A 19,290-nucleotide genomic window follows, 5' to 3' on the forward strand; every position below is an offset into this window, starting at 1 on the left:
TTGAAGTAGTTGAGAAACACTACTGTAGGCAACAGTTGGCGCCAGTGCCTCTCCTTCTCTCCAGCCCTCTTCCCTGTTGGCACCCCCTGGTATCTCAGGGCCCATCTGGAGGACCTCTGCACATGGGTGGATGTCTGTGTGATGTCATCACAGCAACGTCCACGCACTTCTGGTTGCCTCAAGCCGTGGCCACTACCTGTACTTGCTCGAGAAAGTTTTTGAGACACTGCCCTAAAGAAAGCCACAGCACAATGGCTGAAATGTCAATTCTACCTACCCAGATGCGGCAAGACCCGAAAAACAGCAACAAAATATCACCGCCATAATTCAATCAATGGCCAACACTGATCTGAAACTAAGGGACCTAACGACACTAGAAGAATGGGCCAAAAAGTGGCAAATGAGCTTTAACGTAGGGAAATGCAAGGTCATGCATGTAGGGAAAAAGAACCCGATGTTCAGCTACAAAATGGGGGGATCACTGCTAGGGGTAAGTAACCTTGAAAGAGACCTGGGAGTGATGGTACACAACTTTGAAGGCGTCGGCACAGTGCGCCCGCATCTGGAGTACTGTGTCCAGTACTGGTCGCCGTACCTCAAGGACATGGCGGTACTTGAGGGAGTCCAGAGAAGAGCAACTAAACTGATAAGGGGAATGGAAAACCTCTCATATACTGACAGACTGAAAAAGCTGGGGCTGTTCTCCCTGGAAAAGCAGAGACTTAGAGGAGACATGATAGAAACCTTCAAGATCCTGAAGGGTATAGAAAAGGTAGACAGGGACAGATTTTTCAGATTATGGGGAACCACAAGTACAAGGGGGCACTCGGAGAAATTAAAAGGGGACAGGTTTAGAACAAATGCCAGAAAGTTCTTTTTCACCCAGAGGGTGGTGGATACATGGAACGCGCTTCCGGAGGCTGTGATAGGCCGGAGCAGTCTGGGACCATTGCTCAGGCAATGGGCCTGATGGGCCGCCGCCGTGGGAGCGGACTGCTGGGCGAGATGGACCTCTGGTCTGCCTCAGCGGAGGCAACTTCTTATGTTCTTATAAGATTATAAAAGATTGAACATCTTTTGTTTGATCTTTTAAGATTTATGCAGATATAAATAACTTATAACCATTTAACTAGTTATCTGCAATTACAATATTAATATATCCAGATATGAAGGCTTCCTAATATACACATTTCTCACATTTAAATTCAGTTTGTTGTGACCTAAAGAAACACTATACTAGAACCATCAATCCACCACACATGCTTTAGAAAGCAGCATCTATATACTAGTAAACATTCTATACTGTATCTGGATTTTAGATTTGGATACTTTTCCAAAATGCAAGTTAAAGGCACATTAAGTGATAAACAATTACAACTTGTGTGTACTAAAGGGATGTTGAAAACAATTTTAAGAATGGTATTGAGTTAGTCCAAGGCACTTCAGGTTTTATGACCTGCCTTTCTGTGCATTCTAGATGCATAATATGACAAAGCAGGTGGATTTAGGAAGTTTGTGGTCAATAAGTCTGCCACCTATCTTTTACAATAAAAAACTACTTGCTAAATATGATTTGTTTCCTCAAAATTGTGTATGCAAGCTTTGAACACGGAACTACTCACCAAAACCTGAATGCCTTCTTTTTCCACTAGTGCAGTGTCATAAGTAGCTTCACATACTCTTACCACTGTGGTAACACCATATTTCTTAAGTTCCTAAAAGGAGACAGTTACAAAACATTAGACTTCTAAAACAGCAGTAAATTATAAATGTAAAGATTCTCACATATGATGTACCAGGTTAGTGATTCAAGTTAAGATTTTCAATTCTAATTTTTTCTCAGTACACAAACGCTACAGTGACCAGATCAGGAATGACCTAACCATTAGGCTAGCCTTTAAGCAGATGTAGTCAAGGAAAAACAGATCTTGGTAACTACACCTATGCCCAGGAGTAAAAACAGACAGGAGAAAGCTATTGCAAGCACTGCATCAGTGCATCTATCCCTCCACTTACAGGCTTGGATCATCGACGGAAGAGAAGCACTTCTGGAATCGTGAAATGGCCATGAGATCAGCATGGAAACTTCCCCAGCATACCACAATAATCTGAAATGCCTGTGGGAACAGGATCCACTTGCCCAGATTCAGAGACCGTACGCTGAGGTCTGCTTCCTCGTTGTCCACTCTTGCCACATGCGCTGTCTGTGCCTGAAGATGTTCCGCCCAAGAAAAAGAAGAAGGCTTCCTGAGCCAAAGGAGTGCTCTTGGGCTCTCCCTGGCAACTGACAGGCTATTGCCGTCGAATTAACCGCTTGGCCCTCCAAGGTCTTTAGCAAACATCAAGGCCAGATGAATGGCCCAGAGCTTGTTGGTTGATGGATAACTTTCTCTGTGTCTGAAACCTCATCTGAGCCAAATGGGCCCGAGCACCACTGGGCAGATGGACTACTTTCTCTGCGAGTGTCTAACCTCTGATCAGGACAACGATTGCAATGAGCTCCCCAGCTCTGAAGGCTGGCATCTGTTCTCACCCCGATTCAGGAAACAATAAGAAGCAGAACGTCCCTGCAGAGTGATTGTGGGCGAATAAACCAGTCCATGCTTGCTACAGTCTATAGAGGCCACGGCAGACAGAGCTGTAAGGCATTTTGGTGTGGTGCCCAGCGAGACACTAAGCAACCTGAAGAAGATGCATGTGCACCCTCACCTAAGAAACTACATCCAGTGTGGCAACCACGAAGCCTAGAACTTGAAAATAATCCCACACTGAAGTAGCCGGCTGCTCCAAAAGCACAAAAATCTGTAAACAAATTATGTCCGCGAGTCTTGGGCAGACAGATACGGCCCACAGCTGTACCGACAAGGACTCCCAAGCATGCCAATGACTGTGTAGGCTGCAGAGGACTCATTCCGAGGATAACAATCCAGCCCAAGTCCTCCAGTACCTGAAACACCTGCTCCTCTGTACAACATCCCTCAGTCAACGAGGGAGTTCTGATCCACCAGTCATCTAGCTAAGGTTGAACTTGCAGACCCATATTCCTCATGTAAGCTACCACCACCAACATCGGTCGGAGGCACCATTGCCAGCCCAAAGGGCAGGGCCGAGAACTGGTAAAGCTGCTCCAGAACATGAAATCACAGAAACCTGTGGTGGGATGGAAATATGGGAATGTGCAAGCATGCCTTCATAAGATCCAAAGAGGCCAGAAAGTCCCCTGGAGCCACTGCTGCAATGACCGATCACACTGTCTCCATTCAGAAGCAGGGAAGTTTGAGAGCCGCATTCATATGCTGAAGATCTAGAATAGGACTCCAATTGGGGCCGTTCTATGGCACGCTAAAAGTATAGAGTTTCTGCCTGAACCTGAGCGGTCGCTCGACACTGACTCTATAGCTTGAATATCCAGCAAGCACTGAACAGTAGCCTGAACTCTTGAGTGTTTTGTCTGGTCATCCAGAGAGAATCCACAAACCAATCTGCTGTAATGCGCATCCAGGCCAGCAGAATCTCCAAGAGACAGCCCCCTATCCTCAGAAGGGCATTTGGTGTCCTGGCGTCATTGTATATTTTTGGTAGGTTGTGCAGGACGGACAGTGGAAGGTTGGGAAAGCCTATAGCTCGCATACCTACCTCGGGAGCTCTGGGAAAAGCTCTGCAACATGGAATGTGCATACTGTCTGGAGCGTCCGGAGCCATGAAAATTAGAATGCCCAAAACCCCTGGACGGCCTGGGTCTATCAGGCAGGGACTTTGGGCGACAGTCCATTACCGAATCCAAAAGGACCTCCAGGCCTGTGCCAAACAATTACCGTATTTTCGCGGATATAACGCGCACCATTGTAAAACGCGCACAGGGGTATAGCGCGCAGAAATCACGATGATATGTACAAAAACTTTTCTATACCGCGCTCAGGCATATAACGCGCATGCTGCCCGACTCTCCTTTCGCCCGCCCTGACTTTCCGTGCGCTGTCCCGACTCTCCGTTCACCCCCCCTGACTTCCGTGCACTGCCCTGACTTTCCGTGCGCTGTCCCGCCTCCCCGTTCACCCCCCCTGACTTTCCGTGCACTGTCCTCCCTTGAAGTCCTGTCCCCCCTTGAAGGTCTGTCCCCCCCCTGAAAGCCTGATGCCCCCCCCCGACGTCCGATACATCCCCCCCCCCGGCAGGACCACTCGCACCCTCACCCCGAAGGACCGCCGACTCCCCAACAATATCGGGCCAGGAGGGAGCCCAAACCCTCCTGGCCACGGCGACCCCCTAACCCCACCCCGCACTACATTACGGGCAGGAGGGATCCCAGGCCCTCCTGCCCTCGACGCAAACCCCCTCCCCCCAACGACCGCCCCCCCCCCAAGAACCTCCGCCCGTCCCCCAGCCGACCCGCGACCCCCCTGGCCGACCCCCACGACACCCCCACCCGCCTTCCCCGTACCTTTGTGTAGTTGGGCCAGAAGGGAGCCCAAACCCTCCTGGCCACGGCGACCCCCTAACCCCACCCCGCACTACATTACGGGCAGGAGGGATCCCAGGCCCTCCTGCCCTCGACGCAAACCCCCCTCCCCCCCAGCCGACCCGCGACCCCCCTGGCCGACCCCCACGACCCCCCCACCCCCCTTCCCCGTACCTTTGGAAGTTGGCCGGACAGACGGGAGCCAAACCCGCCTGTCCGGCAGGCAGCCAACGAAGGAATGAGGCCGGATTGGCCCATCCGTCCTAAAGCTCCGCCTACTGGTGGGGCCTAAGGCGCGTGGGCCAATCAGAATAGGCCCTGGAGCCTTAGGTCCCACCTGGGGGCGCGGCCTGAGACACATGGTCGGACCATGTGTCTCAGGCCGCGCCCCCAGGTGGGACCTAAGGCTCCAGGGCCTATTCTGATTGGCCCACGCGCCTTAGGCCCCACCAGTAGGCGGAGCTTTAGGACGGATGGGCCAATCCGGCCTCATTCCTTCGTTGGCTGCCTGCCGGACAGGCGGGTTTGGCTCCCGTCTGTCCGGCCAACTTCCAAAGGTACGGGGAAGGGGAGTGGGGGGGTCGTGGGGGTCGGCCAGGGGGGTCGCGGGTCGGCTGGGGGGGGGGGGGGTTTGCGTCGAGGGCAGGAGGGCCTGGGATCCCTCCTGCCCGTAATGTAGTGCGGGGGGGGGTTAGGGGGGCGCCGTGGCCAGGAGGGTTTGGGCTCCCTTCTGGCCCAACTACACAAAGGTACGGGGAAGGCGGGTGGGGGTGTCGTGGGGGTCGGCCAGGGGGGTCGCGGGTCGGCTGGGGGACGGGCGGAGGTTCTTGGGGGGGGCGGTCGTTGGGGGGAGGGGGTTTGCGTCGAGGGCAGGAGGGCCTGGGATCCCTCCTGCCCGTAATGTAGTGCGGGGTGGGGTTAGGGGGTCGCCGTGGCCAGGAGGGTTTGGGCTCCCTCCTGGCCCGATATTGTTGGGGAGTCGGCGGTCCTTCGGGGTGAGGGTGCGAGTGGTCCTGCCGGGGGGGGGGGATGTATCGGACGTCGGGGAGTCGGCCGGGCAAGAGGGCTTGGGCTCCCTCTTGCTCCGATCGTGGATGCGGGTGCGGGTGGGAGCGCGTGCGAGCGGTCGTTCGGGGTGGGGGTGCGAGCGGTCCTGCTGGGGGGGTGAATCGGGCGTCGGGCGGGAACTATGTTTAAAAACTTTTGTATACCGCGCTCAGGCATATAACGCGCGAGGGGTATGCGCGGTACGTAAAATCACGTATAACGCGCGCGTTATATCCGCGAAAATACGGTAACTACCTCTTAAGACAGCATCACTAAAGTCGGTGGGCCAAAAGGAGAACACCGACACCTTTGCCAGCACTGTGAAAAGGTCATAAAAAGGCATCAGCTATACAAAGTGTCCCAGCCAGCAGTTGAGAAGGCTCCACCGCATCAGTCTTCTAGCATGCCCAGCCAAGATAGGCATGTGTGACAAGACATTGCCACAACAGCTCTGATGCCCAAATTGGCTTTTCAAAATGTTTCCCGAGAACCTCAGTTGTCCTACATAACTTATAACATCTCCTTCACTGGGAAGAGGTGCACTTAAATCACTTGTGCCACCAAGAAAACCACCTTGGGCTGCCCCAAAAGCTGCTGACACTCATGTGCCAGGGGTTACAAGCGGGACAGTTCTAGCAAATAATTTTTTTTTCCTGCTCTATTTTGTCGATTCCTTTCAGTACTTTGAAAGTCTCGATCATATCCCCTCGCAGTCTCCTTTTTTCAAGGGAGAACAATCCCAGTCTCTTAAGTCGTTCCTCATATTCCAAGTTCTCCATACCTTTTATTAGCTTTGTTGATCTCTGCATCCTCTCCTGCAGTTTTATATCCTTCTTTAGGTTGGGAGACCAATGTTGGACACAGTATTCCAAGTGTGGTCTGACCATTGCTCTATAAAGCGGCATTATAACTTTCTCTGATCTACTCGCGATTCCTTTCTTTATCATATCTAACATTCTATTTGCTTTCTTTGCCGCTCATTGTGCCGACAGCTTCAGGGTCCTATCGGTACACCAGATCCTTCATCTTCCATTTCTCCGCCCATTTCTCTAACTGACACGTCACTCTGGAGTTCCTTGCTATCCTTCTGCAATCTGATTGCCCAGCATAGCTTTGTGTCATCTGCAAACTTGATGATCTCACTGGATGTTCCTTCTTCCAGGTCATTGATGAAAGTATTAAATAAGATGGGCCCAAGTACCGAGCCCTGGGGCACACCGCTAGTCACTTTCTCCCAGTCTGAGAACTTCCCATTTATGCCCACTCTCTGCTTTCTGTTCTCCAGCCATTTGCCTATCCATCTTAGTATCTCTCCCTCTATTCCATGGCTTTGTAGTTTCCCGAGAAGTCTCATGTGGAACCTAGTCGAACGCTTTCAGGAAGTCCCAAGTATATTATGTCCACTGGTTCTCCACTATCAATTTGTTTGTTCACGACCTCAAAAAATTGAAGTAAATACATCAAACATGATTTCCCTTTCCTGAAGCCATGTTGACTGGCTCTCATCAGGTCATGTGTATCCAAGTGCCGGACTATGCTATCTTTAATCAGTGCTTCAACCATCTTCCCAGGGACAGATGTAAGATTCGCAGGTCTGTAGTTGCCCAGTTCTCTTGATCCTTTTTTGAAAATTGGCATGATGTTCGCTATCTTCCGGTCGTCCGGTATCTGTCCAGTTCTAATTGACAGGTTGGCAAGTTTTTGCAATAGCTCTCCTGTTTCAACCTTCAGTTCAAGACTCTCAGGTGAATTCCATCCAGTCCAGGGGATTTGTCACTTAAGATTGTCGATCTGGTCCTAAGTCCACTTCTACTGTGGTGAGGCTGTCCTCTATTACTCCTTTGAACATTTTCACCGCTTCTGGTATTGTTGCGGTGTCCTCTTTTGTAAAGACAGATGCAAAGAAGGAATTTAGTCTGTCTGCAATTTGTTTGTCTTCCTTGATGTACCCTTTCTTCCCTGGTCATGCAGCAGTCCCACCGCCTCTTTTGCAGGGGGTTTTCCTTTTACGTATCTAAAGAAGGGCTTGAAATTCTTGGCCTCTTGCGCTATTTTCTCCTCATAGTTCTTTTTGGCATCCCTCACTGCCTTGTGACATTTCTTCTGATCATCTTTGTGTTTGTTCCAAGCTACTGTTGTTTTTGTGTGTTTCCATTTTTTAAAGGAGTTCTTTTTTTCTCTTAGGGCATCCTTCACCTCTTTAGTAAGCCATGCCAGTTCTCCTTTGCCTTTATTTTTCCGTCCTTTGGTGATCTGTGGAATGTAGAGATTTTGTGCTTCCGTGATAGTATTTTTCAGTAGGGACCATGCCTGATGTACCGTTTTGATTTTATCCATCCTTTTCTTGAGCCTTTTTTTTACCATGGCTCTCATGCTATCATATCTTCCTTTTTTAAAGTTGAAGGTCGTGGTTAAGGTTTTGGTACGTTTCTCCTTCCCGATGTCAAATTTAAAGTTGATAATGTTGTGATCGCTCATCCCAAGTGGGACCGCGACTTCTACTTCTTTTGCCTGACCAGTAATAACATTTAGGACCAAATCCAAGGTGGCGTTTCCACCGTAACAGGTGTTATCAGGGACAGCAGGCAGCTATTCTCACATATTGGTGACGTCACCGACTGAGCCTCGATGCGGAAGCCTCGCAAGCAGACTTGCTTGAAGAAACTAGAAGTTTCAAGTCAGTTGCACCGCACATGTGTGAGTGCCTTCCCGCCCAGCACAGGGCGCGTCTCCTCAGTTCAGATAGCTAGCAGAGAAGCCAACCAGGGGAGGTGGTTGGGTTGTGAGAATAGCTGCCTGCTGTCCCTGGATAACTGTTCGGTAAGTAACTGCTTTATCCCAGGACAAGCAGGCAGCCTATTCTCACATATGGGTGACCTCCAAGCTAGGAGAATAAGTTTTGTAATACTCTCTGGCCAAAATGGCCATCCCATCTGGCGAAAACATCCAGACAATAGTGAGAAGTGAATGTATGAACTGAGGACCAAGTAGCAGGCTTGCAAATTTCCTCAATAGGTGTAGATCTGAGGAAAGCTACTGAAACTGCAATTGCTCTGACTTTATGGGCTGCGACTCTACCCTGTAGTTGTAATCCAGTCCGGCCGTAGCAGAAGGAAATACAAGCAGCCATCCAGTTGAAGATAGTATGCTTAGAGATAGGATGTCCCAACTTGTTCGGATCGAAAGAAACAAAAATGTTGAGGAGCGTTGTGTGGTTTGGTGCGTTCCAAATAGAAGGCCAAAGCACGTTTACAGTCCAGAGTATGAAGAGCAACTTCTCCAGAATGAAAATGAGGCTTTGGAAAACACTGGAAGAATAATGTATTGGTTGAGATGAAATTCCGATACCACCTTAGGGAGGAATTTAGGATGAGTACGGAGGATCACCTTGTCATGATGGAAGACAAGTGAAAGGTGGATCAGCAACTAAAGCTTGAAGCTCACTGACTCTTCGAGCAGAAGCGAGGGCAATAAGAAACATCATTTTCCAAGTGAGATACTTCAGATGAGCTGTAGACATTGGTTCAAATGGAGGCTTCATCAATTGAGCAAGAATAACATTGAGGTCCCAAACCACAGGAGGAGGTTTGAGAGAAGGTTTGACACTGAAAAGTCCTTTCATGAATCTGGAAGCCACCGGATGAGCAGAGAAGGGTTTCCCTTCAATAGGCTGATGGAAAGCTGCAATTGCATTGAGATGGACTCAGATCGATGTAAATTTGTGACCAGAAGTGGATAAGTGCAAAAGGTAATCCAAAACAGAAGATAAGGAGGAATGTTGAGGCTCCTTATGAGAAACACCACGTAGTCCATTTTTGGTGATAGCATTGTCTAGTGGTAGGCTTCCTAGAAGCCTCTAAAATGTCTGACAAGTTGACAAAACTGAAGAGGAGTCATGTTGAGAGGTACCAAGCTGTCATGTGTAGAAACTGCAGGTTGGGATGAAGCAGAGATCCCCGATTGTGTAAGCAGAGATGGAAAAACTGGTAGAAGGTATGACTCCCTGCTGCTGAGTTAAGAACATAAGAACATAAGAAGTTGCCTCCACCGGGATCAGACCAGAGGTCCATCGCACCCAGCGGTCCGCACCCGCGGCGGCCCATCAGGTCCATGACCTGTCAAGTGTTCCCTGCCCTAAAAAAAACTATCCTTACTTCTATCTGTATCCTTCAATCCCCTTTTCCTTCAAGAATTTATCCAAACCTTCTTTGAATCCCTGTAGTGTCTTCTGCCCCACCACAACCTCCGGGATGCGTTCCATGTGTCCACCACTCTCTGGGTGAAGAAGAACTTCCTGGCATTGGTTCTAAACCTATCCCCTTTCAGTTTCTCCGAGTGCCCCCTTGTACTTGTTGTTCCCCACAGTCTGAAGAATCTGTCCCTGTCTACCTTATCTATGCCTTTCAGGATCTTGAAAGTTTGTATCATGTCTCCTCTAAGTCTCCTCTTTTCCAGGGAGAACAGCCCCAGCTGTTCTAGCCTGTCGGCATATGAAAGGTTTTCCATACCTCTTACCATTTTCGTCGCTCTTCTCTGGACCCCCTCAAGCAATGCTATGTCCTTCTTGAGGTACGGCGACCAATACTGGACACAGTACTCCAGATGCGGGCGCACCATTGCACGGTACAGTGGCATGATGACTTCCTTTGTCCTGGTCGTGATACCCTTCTTGATGATACCCAGCATTCTGTTTGCTTTCTTTGAGGCTGTCGCGCACTGTGCTGATGCTTTCATTGTTGTATCCACCAGCACACCCAGGTCTCTTTCAAGGGTACTTACATCTAGCAATGTTCCCCCCATTGTATAGCTGAACATCGGGTTCTTTTTCCCAACATGCATGACCTTGCATTTCTCTATATTAAAACGCATCTGCCACTTTTTGGCCCACTCTTCCAGCTTCGTTAGGTCCCTTTGCAGGTTTTCACAGTCTTCCGTGGTTCTAATCCTGCTGCAGAATTTGGTGTCATCTGCAAATTTGATAACCTCACATTTCGTCCCTGTCTCCAGATCGTCTATAAATATATTGAACAGGAGCGGTCCCAACACCGACCCCTGCGGAACTCCGCTCGTGACCCGTTGCCAGTCTGAGTATTTGCCCTTCACTCCAACCCTCTGTTTTCTGCCCGCCAACCAGTGTTTAATCCATCGGTATACATCCCCCTCCACTCCGTGGTTCCACAGCTTCCTAAGCAGCCGTTCGTGGGGTACCTTGTCGAAAGCTTTTTGGAAGTCGAGGTAAATTATGTCTATGGGTTCCCCTTTGTCTATCTGGCTGTTTATTCCCTCAAAGAAATGTAGTAAGTTTGTGAGGCAAGACCTTCCCTTGCAGAAGCCATGTTGGCTCTCCCTCAGCTGCCCATTTTTTTCCATGTGCTCGCAGATGCTGTCCTTAATAAGTGCTTCCATCATCTTACCCGGAACCGCAAGTCAAGCTCACCGGCCTGTAGTTTCCCAGGTCTCCTCTTGATCCTTTCTTAAAGATAGGCGTGACATTTGCTATTTTCCAGTCCTCCGGGATCTCCCCAGTTTTCAATGATAGATTACATATTTGCTGGAGTGTTTCCGCTATTTCCTTTCTCAGTTCTTTTAGTACCCATGGGTGGATTCCATCCGGGCCCGGTGATTTGTCGCTTTTTAATCTATCTATCTGTCGTAGGACGTCCTCATGGCTTACTTCTATTCGCTCCAGCTTTTCATCTAGATCCCCACTTATAATCTCCTCAGGTTCTGGTACATTGGATGTGTCCTCGCTCGTGAAGACCGACGAGAAAAACTTGTTTAACCTGTCTGCTACCTCTTTTTCCTCTCTTACCACTCCCTTTCTGGTTCCATCATCCAATGGTCCCACTTCCTCCCTTGCCGGTTGCCTCCCCTTCACGTACCTAAAGAACGGTTTGAAGTTTCTCGCCTCCCCAGCCAGCTTCTCTTCGTATTCTCTTTTTGCTTCCCTAACCACTCGGTGGCACTCTTTCTGGTGTTTTTTGTGTTCCTTCCGGTTTTCCTCAGTTTGGTCCTTTTTCCATTTTCTGAATGATGATTTCTTGTCGCTTATCGCCTTCTTCACTTCGTTATCCACACCTTGTTTTTTGTTTGATTCTGTTTGCGCCCTTTCCTAAACCTGGGGATGTACATGTTTTGTGCTTTTTGCACCGTGTTCTTGAGTAGGGACCAGGCTTTCTCTACGGTCTCCATCTTCCGTGAGCTGTTTCTGAGTTTATGTCTCACCATTTTCCTTATAGCTTTGTAGTTCCCTTTTCTGAAGTTGAGTGCCATCGCTGTGGTTCTCTTCACTTTTGATGTTCCCATTTCTAGTTTGTACTGGATCATGTTGTGATCACTGTTTCCTAGTGGCCCTACTACTACCACCTCATTTGCGGGGCCCCCTAGACCGTTGAGGATTAGGTCAAGAGTGGTATCTCCTCGTGTCGGCTCCTGGACCAGCTGCTCCAAGAAGCAATCCCTCACAGCCTCCAGGAACTTTGTTTCCCTCGCGCTGCTGGAGTGTCCAATGCTCCAGTCTATCCCAGGGTGGTTGAAGTCTCCCATAACCGTCACCCTTCCGCTTTTGCATTCCTGCCTCAATTCTGCTTCTAGGTCATTGTCACTTGTTTCTGGCTGTCCAGGTGGGCGATAATAAAGTCCCAATTTTGTGTCGGCTCCCTTTCTTCCTGGTAACTTAACCCATAGCGATTCCAAACCTTCTGCCCTTGTTGCCGTATCCATCCTGGTCGAGTGAATGGAGTCCTTTATGTATAGCGCTATTCCTCCTCCCTTCTTACATGTCCTGTCTTTCCTATAGAGTTTATAACCTGGTAGTACTACGTCCCATTTGTTGTCCTCAGACCACCATGTTTCTGTGATTCCAATTATGTCTAGGTCCTCTTTGTTGGCCATGACTTCCAGCTCTCCCATTTTGGTCCGTAGACTCCTTGCATTGGCGTACAAGCAATTTAAGTTTTGGTTTTTTACTTTCCCTGTTGTTCTTCCTTGTGGGTTGATTCTCTTGTCGTCCCCTTCTTGGGGTGCCAGCCCCTGAGTCACATTTTGTTCTTCCCCTTCCCATGGTGTGATTTCTTTGTCCTCAGCTGTCTTCCTCATTTCTGCATGTCCTTTTAGTTCCTGCTGTTTTTCCTTCTTTTCGCTCTCTAATTTCACTTGTTCCTTGAACTCCTGTAGTTCGTCTTTGAGTCCTTTTTTGCAATTTTCCCGCTTGCCTTGGAGGCCTACTTTGCATTTTTCCCTTTCAGTATCTTCCTTTGATATTCCTTCCCGAAGCGTCGACACCAGATAGACTGTCAGCTTTCCCCTTCTCCTCAGTTTAAAGCCTTGTCTATTGTGCTCTTGACGTTATTTGCCAGCATTCTTGTTCCTGTCATGCTCAGGTGCAGTCCGTCCTTCCTGTAGAGCTTGTTCTTACCCCAAAAAGTTGACCAGTTCCTTACAAAGTGGAAGCCTTCCTCTTCGCACCATCTCCTCAGCCATGCGTTTATGGCTTGCAGCTCGGTCTGCCTCCTTACATCTGCCCTCGGTACTGGCAGGATCTCTGAGAAAGCTATCTTCCGTGTCCTCAGCTTCAACTTCCTTCCCAGGGTCTGGAACTGCTCGGTTAGTGTAGTCCTGCTGTAATTTCTTCTGCTGACGTCGTTTGTTCCAACGTGGATTATCACCGCTGTCTCCTCTGTCTCCGCTCCTTCCAGGATCCTCTCGATTCTGTCAGTGATGTCCTTCGTTCTTGCCCCTGGGAGACATGTCACTAGCCGGTCCTCTCTCCCTCCTGCTACGTGACTGTCAACTTCTCTCAGGATTGAGTCACCCACTATGACTGCAGATTTCCCCTTCTTCAGTTTCCTTTTTGGTCTTAAGTCTGTATCTTTGGTGTGGTCCTCTACTTCTCCCTCAGAGTTCTGGTGGGTCTTGGCCTCCTCTCTCTGCTCGGGTATTCCACAAAGTCCTTCTCCCCCGGCGTCTGGTGGATTCCGTCCTCCATCTGGTGGATTCTGTCTTTCATCAGTTGGGTCCAGTCCGACTTGCTGGTGATCCTGTACCCCCACCATCCTGCAGGCCTCCTCGATGAATTTCTTGAGCTCCCTAACTTGCTCCTCAATGTGGCTGTCTCTGGTGGGGTCCTCAGTTGCCCAGCACGGTTCTTCTAAAGCACGGAGCCCCTCCAGCTCCTGGACCTTGACCTGCAGTCTCCCGACCTCATTCTTCAGGCTTTCCAGTTCCTGACACCGACTGCATATGTACGCCTGCCTCCCGGAGGGGAGGTAGTCGTACATATGACACTCTGTGCAGTAGACTGGGAAGCTCCGCTTGAAGTAGAAGGGAGTACCAAGGTTGTCCCAGCCACTGAGGAGCAATAAGAATCATGGTGGCATGATCATTCAACTTGACCAGAGTCTTGAGAATGAGAGGGAATGCATACAGGAAGAGATTCTTCCATTCCAGAAGAAAAGCATCTGCCTCGAGGCGATGAGGAGAATATATCCTGGAGGAGAACCGAGGCAGTTTGTGGTTGTGGGGAGCTGCAAAGAGATCCAAGGCGTTCCCCACTGTGAAAAAATGTGATGACGAGGCGAGGAATGGCGTGTCCATTCGTGAGGTTGCAGAAGACCACTCAAGTTGTCCGCCAAGCAATTTTTCGCCCCTTGGATGTAGACAACTTTGAGGAAGGTGTTGTGGCGGATTGCCCAGTCCCAAACCTTCAGAGCTTCTTGACAAAGAGAGGAAGATCCCGTCCCTCCCTGTTTGTTGACATAATACATGGTGACTTGGTTGTCCATCCGAATGAGGACTATCTGGTCGTGAATATGTTGAAAAGCGTTGAGAGCCTTGAAAATCGCTCTGAGTTCCAACAGATTGATGTGACATTGACGAGCCGTACTGGTCCAGTGGCCTTGTGTACGGACACCATCAAGATGAGCGTCCAAGCGTAGGATAAAGAATCTGTCGTGAGGACCTTCTGATGGGGGGGGGGGGGGGCGTTTGAAAAAGCAAGCCTCTGGAGAGATTGGAGCAGAGCATCCACCAACGGAGAGACCGCTTCAATGAAGGAGTGACTTATGAGTCAAGAAAGTGGGTCGCAAACCTGCATCCATTGAGATGCCAGGGTCCACTGAGGAATTCTGAAGTGAAGTCTGGCAAAAGGAGTCACGTGTACTGTGGAGGCCATGTGACCTAGTAGTACCATCATGTGTCTTGCTGAGATGGAAGAGCAGGAAGACACTGTATGACAGAGTTGAAGGAGAGCTTCCAGGCATTGTTGCAGAAGGAATGCGCTGAGTTGGATAGTATCCAGAACAGCTCTGAAGAATTGTAGATTCTGAGAGGGCTGAAGTTGGATTTGGGAAAGTTGATTTCGAATCCCAAACATTGTAGGAACCACGTAGTCCGTTGGGTCACTACAATAAATCCCTGAGATGTTGAATTTTTGAGCCAGTCATCCAGGTAGGGAAATACCTGAAGACCATGGTTCCGTAGAGCTGCTGCTACCACTACCAGGCACTCGGTGAACACTCTGGGAGAGGAAGCCAGGCCAAAGGGCAGCACTCTATTGAAAATGCAAATTCCCCACCCGAAATCTGAGATATTGACAGGAGACTGGATGAATGGGAAATGAGTGTAGGCCTCCTTGAGATCCAGAGAGCATAACCAGTCGTTCTGATCTCGAAGGGGATAAAGGGATGCTAGGGACAACATTAAAAATTTCTCTTTGACTAAAAATTTATTGAGCCCTGAGATCCAGAATGGGTTGCAGATCGCCAGTCTTCTTCGGAACAAGGAAGTAACAGGAGTAAAAATCCCTGTTCTGCTGTTCCAAAGGAACTGGTTCGATGGCATGGAGACGAAGCAGAGCTTGAGCTTCCTGAAGAAGGGTGGTCTGGGATGGACTGAAGGATACACTGAGCTACCCAGTGTTTTGCACCATATGCCATATGTATCACCCTCCCTCTGGGAGGCAGTCTTACGTTTGTGCACGATGCAGAGAACTGGAGAGCTTGAAGAAACAAGTCATACTCCTGGAGGGCAGAATACTGGAACTGGAGGCACTTCGAGCAGTGGAGGAGGAGAAGGACAAGGATGCAGAGAACATCATGCCAGAGGAAACCATCAAAGAAGAGGTCTGAGAGCTGGAGAAATTCATAGAGGAGGCATACAGGGAGACTGAAAAATCGCCAGCAACAGTGGAACTGCCGGGACATATCTACAGAGTGAGGACCGCCAGCAGGACAACACAGCAGCTGGATCTGGAGGCAGCGGAGGGAACCCGCAAGAAGACAAGTCCGGTGCGAGCCAACGCCAAGATGAGGGAAGATGAGGACACGGATCTACGGCTGGAGAGAAGGAGTACACCAGGGACACGGACCTGTGGCTAGAGAATCAAGAGAAGACAGCAATCATCATGGGGGACTCCATCAACAGACAAATCAACAGCCACATAGCGGGAGGAAGACGATGACCTGCCTACCAGAAGCCAAGGTAGAAGACATAGTGAGCCGCATCGACAGGATCGACATCGTGGAACAAGAAGATACGGCAGTGGTGATCCATGTGGGAACGAACGAACAATATGAGCAACAGGAACTACAACAGAGATGTACTGAAGGACCAGTTCCGGGCGCTAGGAAGGAAGCTGAAGACCAGAACGCAGAGGATAGCATTCTCGGAGATCCTGCCGGTACCCAGAGCAGATGAGAAGAGACAGATGGAGCTGCAAGCAGTCAATGCGTGGATGCGGTGCTGGTGTGAGAAAGAGGGATTCCACTTCGTGCGCAACTGGATGACGTTCTGGGGTAAGAGCAAGCTGTACAGGAAGGATGGACTCCACCTCAGCAGAGACGGAACGAGGCTACTTGCAAGCAATATCAAGAGAGAAGTTGAGAAGCTTTTAAACTAGGAAGAAGTGAAAAGCCGACAGTCGACCAAGACAGAGAGCCGATGATTCAGGAACCGGTATACCTGGAGAATACTGTGCAGGAAAAGGGAGGGGAAGACTCGCCAGATCACAGACAAGACAGACTAAAAAGGGACACAAGAGGGAAGGGCACGAAAGAAGGGAACAGGCTGCAACACTTTGTGCATGTATACGAATGCAAGGAGCCTTAGAAATAAGATGGGTGAATTAGAAGCTGTGGCACAAAAGGATACTGTTGACATCGGCATCACAGAAACATGGTGGACTGATGAAAACGTATGGGACACGATGCTACTGGGATACAAACTATACCGCAGAGACAAAAAGGAGAAGGCATTGCCATATATGTCAAAGAGGGAATTGAATCTACTGGAGAGAACATGCCACAACAGATGGATAGGTTAGAGTCTATGGGTCAAAATTCCAGGAACAAATGGACCGGAAACGAAGATAGGCATCTACTACTGACCCCCAGGGCAGTCGGAAGAAATTGAAGAAATGACTGATGAGATTAAACGCAACTGCAAAGGAGGCAATGCAGTTATAATGGGCGACTTCAACTATCCGAGGATAAAATGGAACCTCGGCACCTCCGGCTGTGCTAGAGACCAAGTTCCTGGAAACTTTAGGCGATTGCTTCCTGGAACAACTTGTCAAGGAAAACGCGAGAGGAAACGCAATTCTAGACTTAATTCTAAATGGGCTGCAAGGACCAGCACAGGATGTAGAAGTAGAAGGGACGCTGGGAAAATGCAATCACAATATGATCCGCTTCCACCTGGAAACAGGGACAATACACCGGTCCAGAATGACAGCCATGGCACTAAACTTCCAAAAAGGGAATTATGAAGGGATGAGGCACATGGTGGGGAAGAAGATTAAGAAAATAAACACTGTGAAGACGCTAGAGCAAGCTTGGTCTCTTTTTAAAGATACATTCAACGAGGCACAAAAATCTATATATACCGCGTATCAACAAGGGATCAGAGGAAAAAGAATAAAGAACCGACGTGGCTCACTATAGAAGTTAAGGAAGCGATCAGAGACAAAAAACCTCGTTTAAGGAATGGAAAAGATCAAACACCTAGACGAAAACTGGAATAAGCACAAACATGAACGCAGGTGCCATAAGGCAGTGAAAGGGGCTAAAGACTGAGGAAAAAATTGCCAAGGAGGCGAAAAACTTCAAGCCGTTCTTTTGATATATTAAAGGGAAACGACCTGCGAAGGAGGCAGTGGGACCGCTGGATGACCAAGGAATAAAGGGAGCGATAAGGGAGGCCAAGGCTATCGCTGACAGACTGAACACGTTTTTTTTATCATCTGTATTTACCCAAGAGGATATGCCTAGTGTACCGGAAACCATCAGAAGAGGTATGTAGGCAGATTGATAGGCTCAAGAGCAATAAATCCCTGGGACCGGATGGCATCCATCCGAGAGTTATCAAGGAACTGAAAGGGACCATAGCTGGTCTGCTTCAACTAATAGCCAAATCTATCTATCAAAATGGGAAGATTACGGAAGACTGGAAGGTGGCAAATGTTACGCCAATCTTCAAAAAAGGTTCGAGGGGAGACCTGGGAAACTATAGACCAGTGAGTCTGACCTCGGTACCGGGAAAGATGGTAGAAGAGCTGATAAAGGACCACATAATTGATCACCTTGATGGACACGATCTGATGAGGACCAGCCAGCACGGTTTCAGCAAAGGCAGATCTTGTTTGACAAACTTGCTGCACTTCTTCGAGAGAGTGAACAAGCAGATAGACAAGGGCAACCCGGTCAACATTGTTTACCTGGACTTTCACAAGGCGTTTGACAAGGTTCCGCATGAACGACTACTTCGGAAAATTGCGAGCCACGGAATCCTGGCTGGAGCATAGGAAACAAAGTGGGGGTAAACGGACAATACTCGGAAAGGAAGAGCATCACCAGTGGGGTGACACAGGGCTTGGTGCTTGGACCCGTGCTCTTCAACATCTTTATAAATGATCTGGACATAGGTATGACGAGCAAGGTGATTAAATTTGCAGACGATAAAAGTTATTCAGAGTAGTGAATACGCAGGCGGATTGCAAAGATCTGCAACGTGACAATCAGGCTTGAGGAATGGACTTCGACATGGCAGATGAGGTTCAAAGTGGACAAGTGTAAAGTGATGCATGTCGGTAATAAAAATCTCATGTACGAATACAGGATGTCCGGGGCGATACTTAGAGACCTCCCAGGAAAATGACTTAGGAGTTCTGATCAACAAGTCGATGAAGCCATCCACGCAATGTGCAGCGGCGAAAAGGGTGAACAGAATGCTAGGAATGATAAAAAAGGGGATCACGAGCAGATCGGAGAAGGTTATCATGCCGCTATACCGGGCAATGGTGTGCCCTCACCTGGAGTACTGTGTCCAGCACTGGTCGCCATACATGAAGGAGGACAAGGTACTACTCAAAAGGGTCCAGAGAAGAGCGACTAAGATGGTTAAGGAGTTGGAGGAGCTGCTGTACAGCTAAAGATTAGAGAAACTGGGCCTCTTCTCCCTTGAACAGAGGAGATTGAGAGGGGACATGATTGAAACATTCAAGGTACTGAAGGGGATAGACTTAGTAGATAAAGATAGGTTGTTCACCCTCTCCAAGGTGGGGAGAACAAGAGAGCACTCTCTAAAGTTGGAAGGGGATAGATTCCGTACAAACGTAAGGAAGTTCTTCATCCAGAGAGCGGTGGAAAACTGGAACGCTCTTCTGGAGTCTGTCATAGGGGAAACACCCTCCAGGGATTCAAGACAAAGTTAGACAAGTTCCTGCTGAACAAGGACATAAGCTGATAGGGATAGTCTTAGTCAAGGCGCTGGTCTTTGACCAGAGGGCC

General features: G+C 49.0%; 1 protein-coding gene across 1 annotated transcript in view; it reads right to left on the reverse strand.

Moving 5' to 3' along the window:
* The window catches only part of PTP4A1 (protein tyrosine phosphatase 4A1), a 64,325-nt gene that overhangs the window by 22,623 nt on the left and 22,412 nt on the right, over positions 1-19,290 (reverse strand). The window contains exon 3 of the mRNA XM_033937156.1: positions 1,623-1,715. Coding sequence (XP_033793047.1) covers positions 1,623-1,715 — 93 coding nt within the window. The remainder of the gene's footprint in view (positions 1-1,622; positions 1,716-19,290) is intronic.

This window comes from Geotrypetes seraphini, chromosome 3 (assembly GCF_902459505.1).
Source record: "Geotrypetes seraphini chromosome 3, aGeoSer1.1, whole genome shotgun sequence".
Lineage (NCBI taxonomy): Eukaryota > Metazoa > Chordata > Amphibia > Gymnophiona > Dermophiidae > Geotrypetes > Geotrypetes seraphini.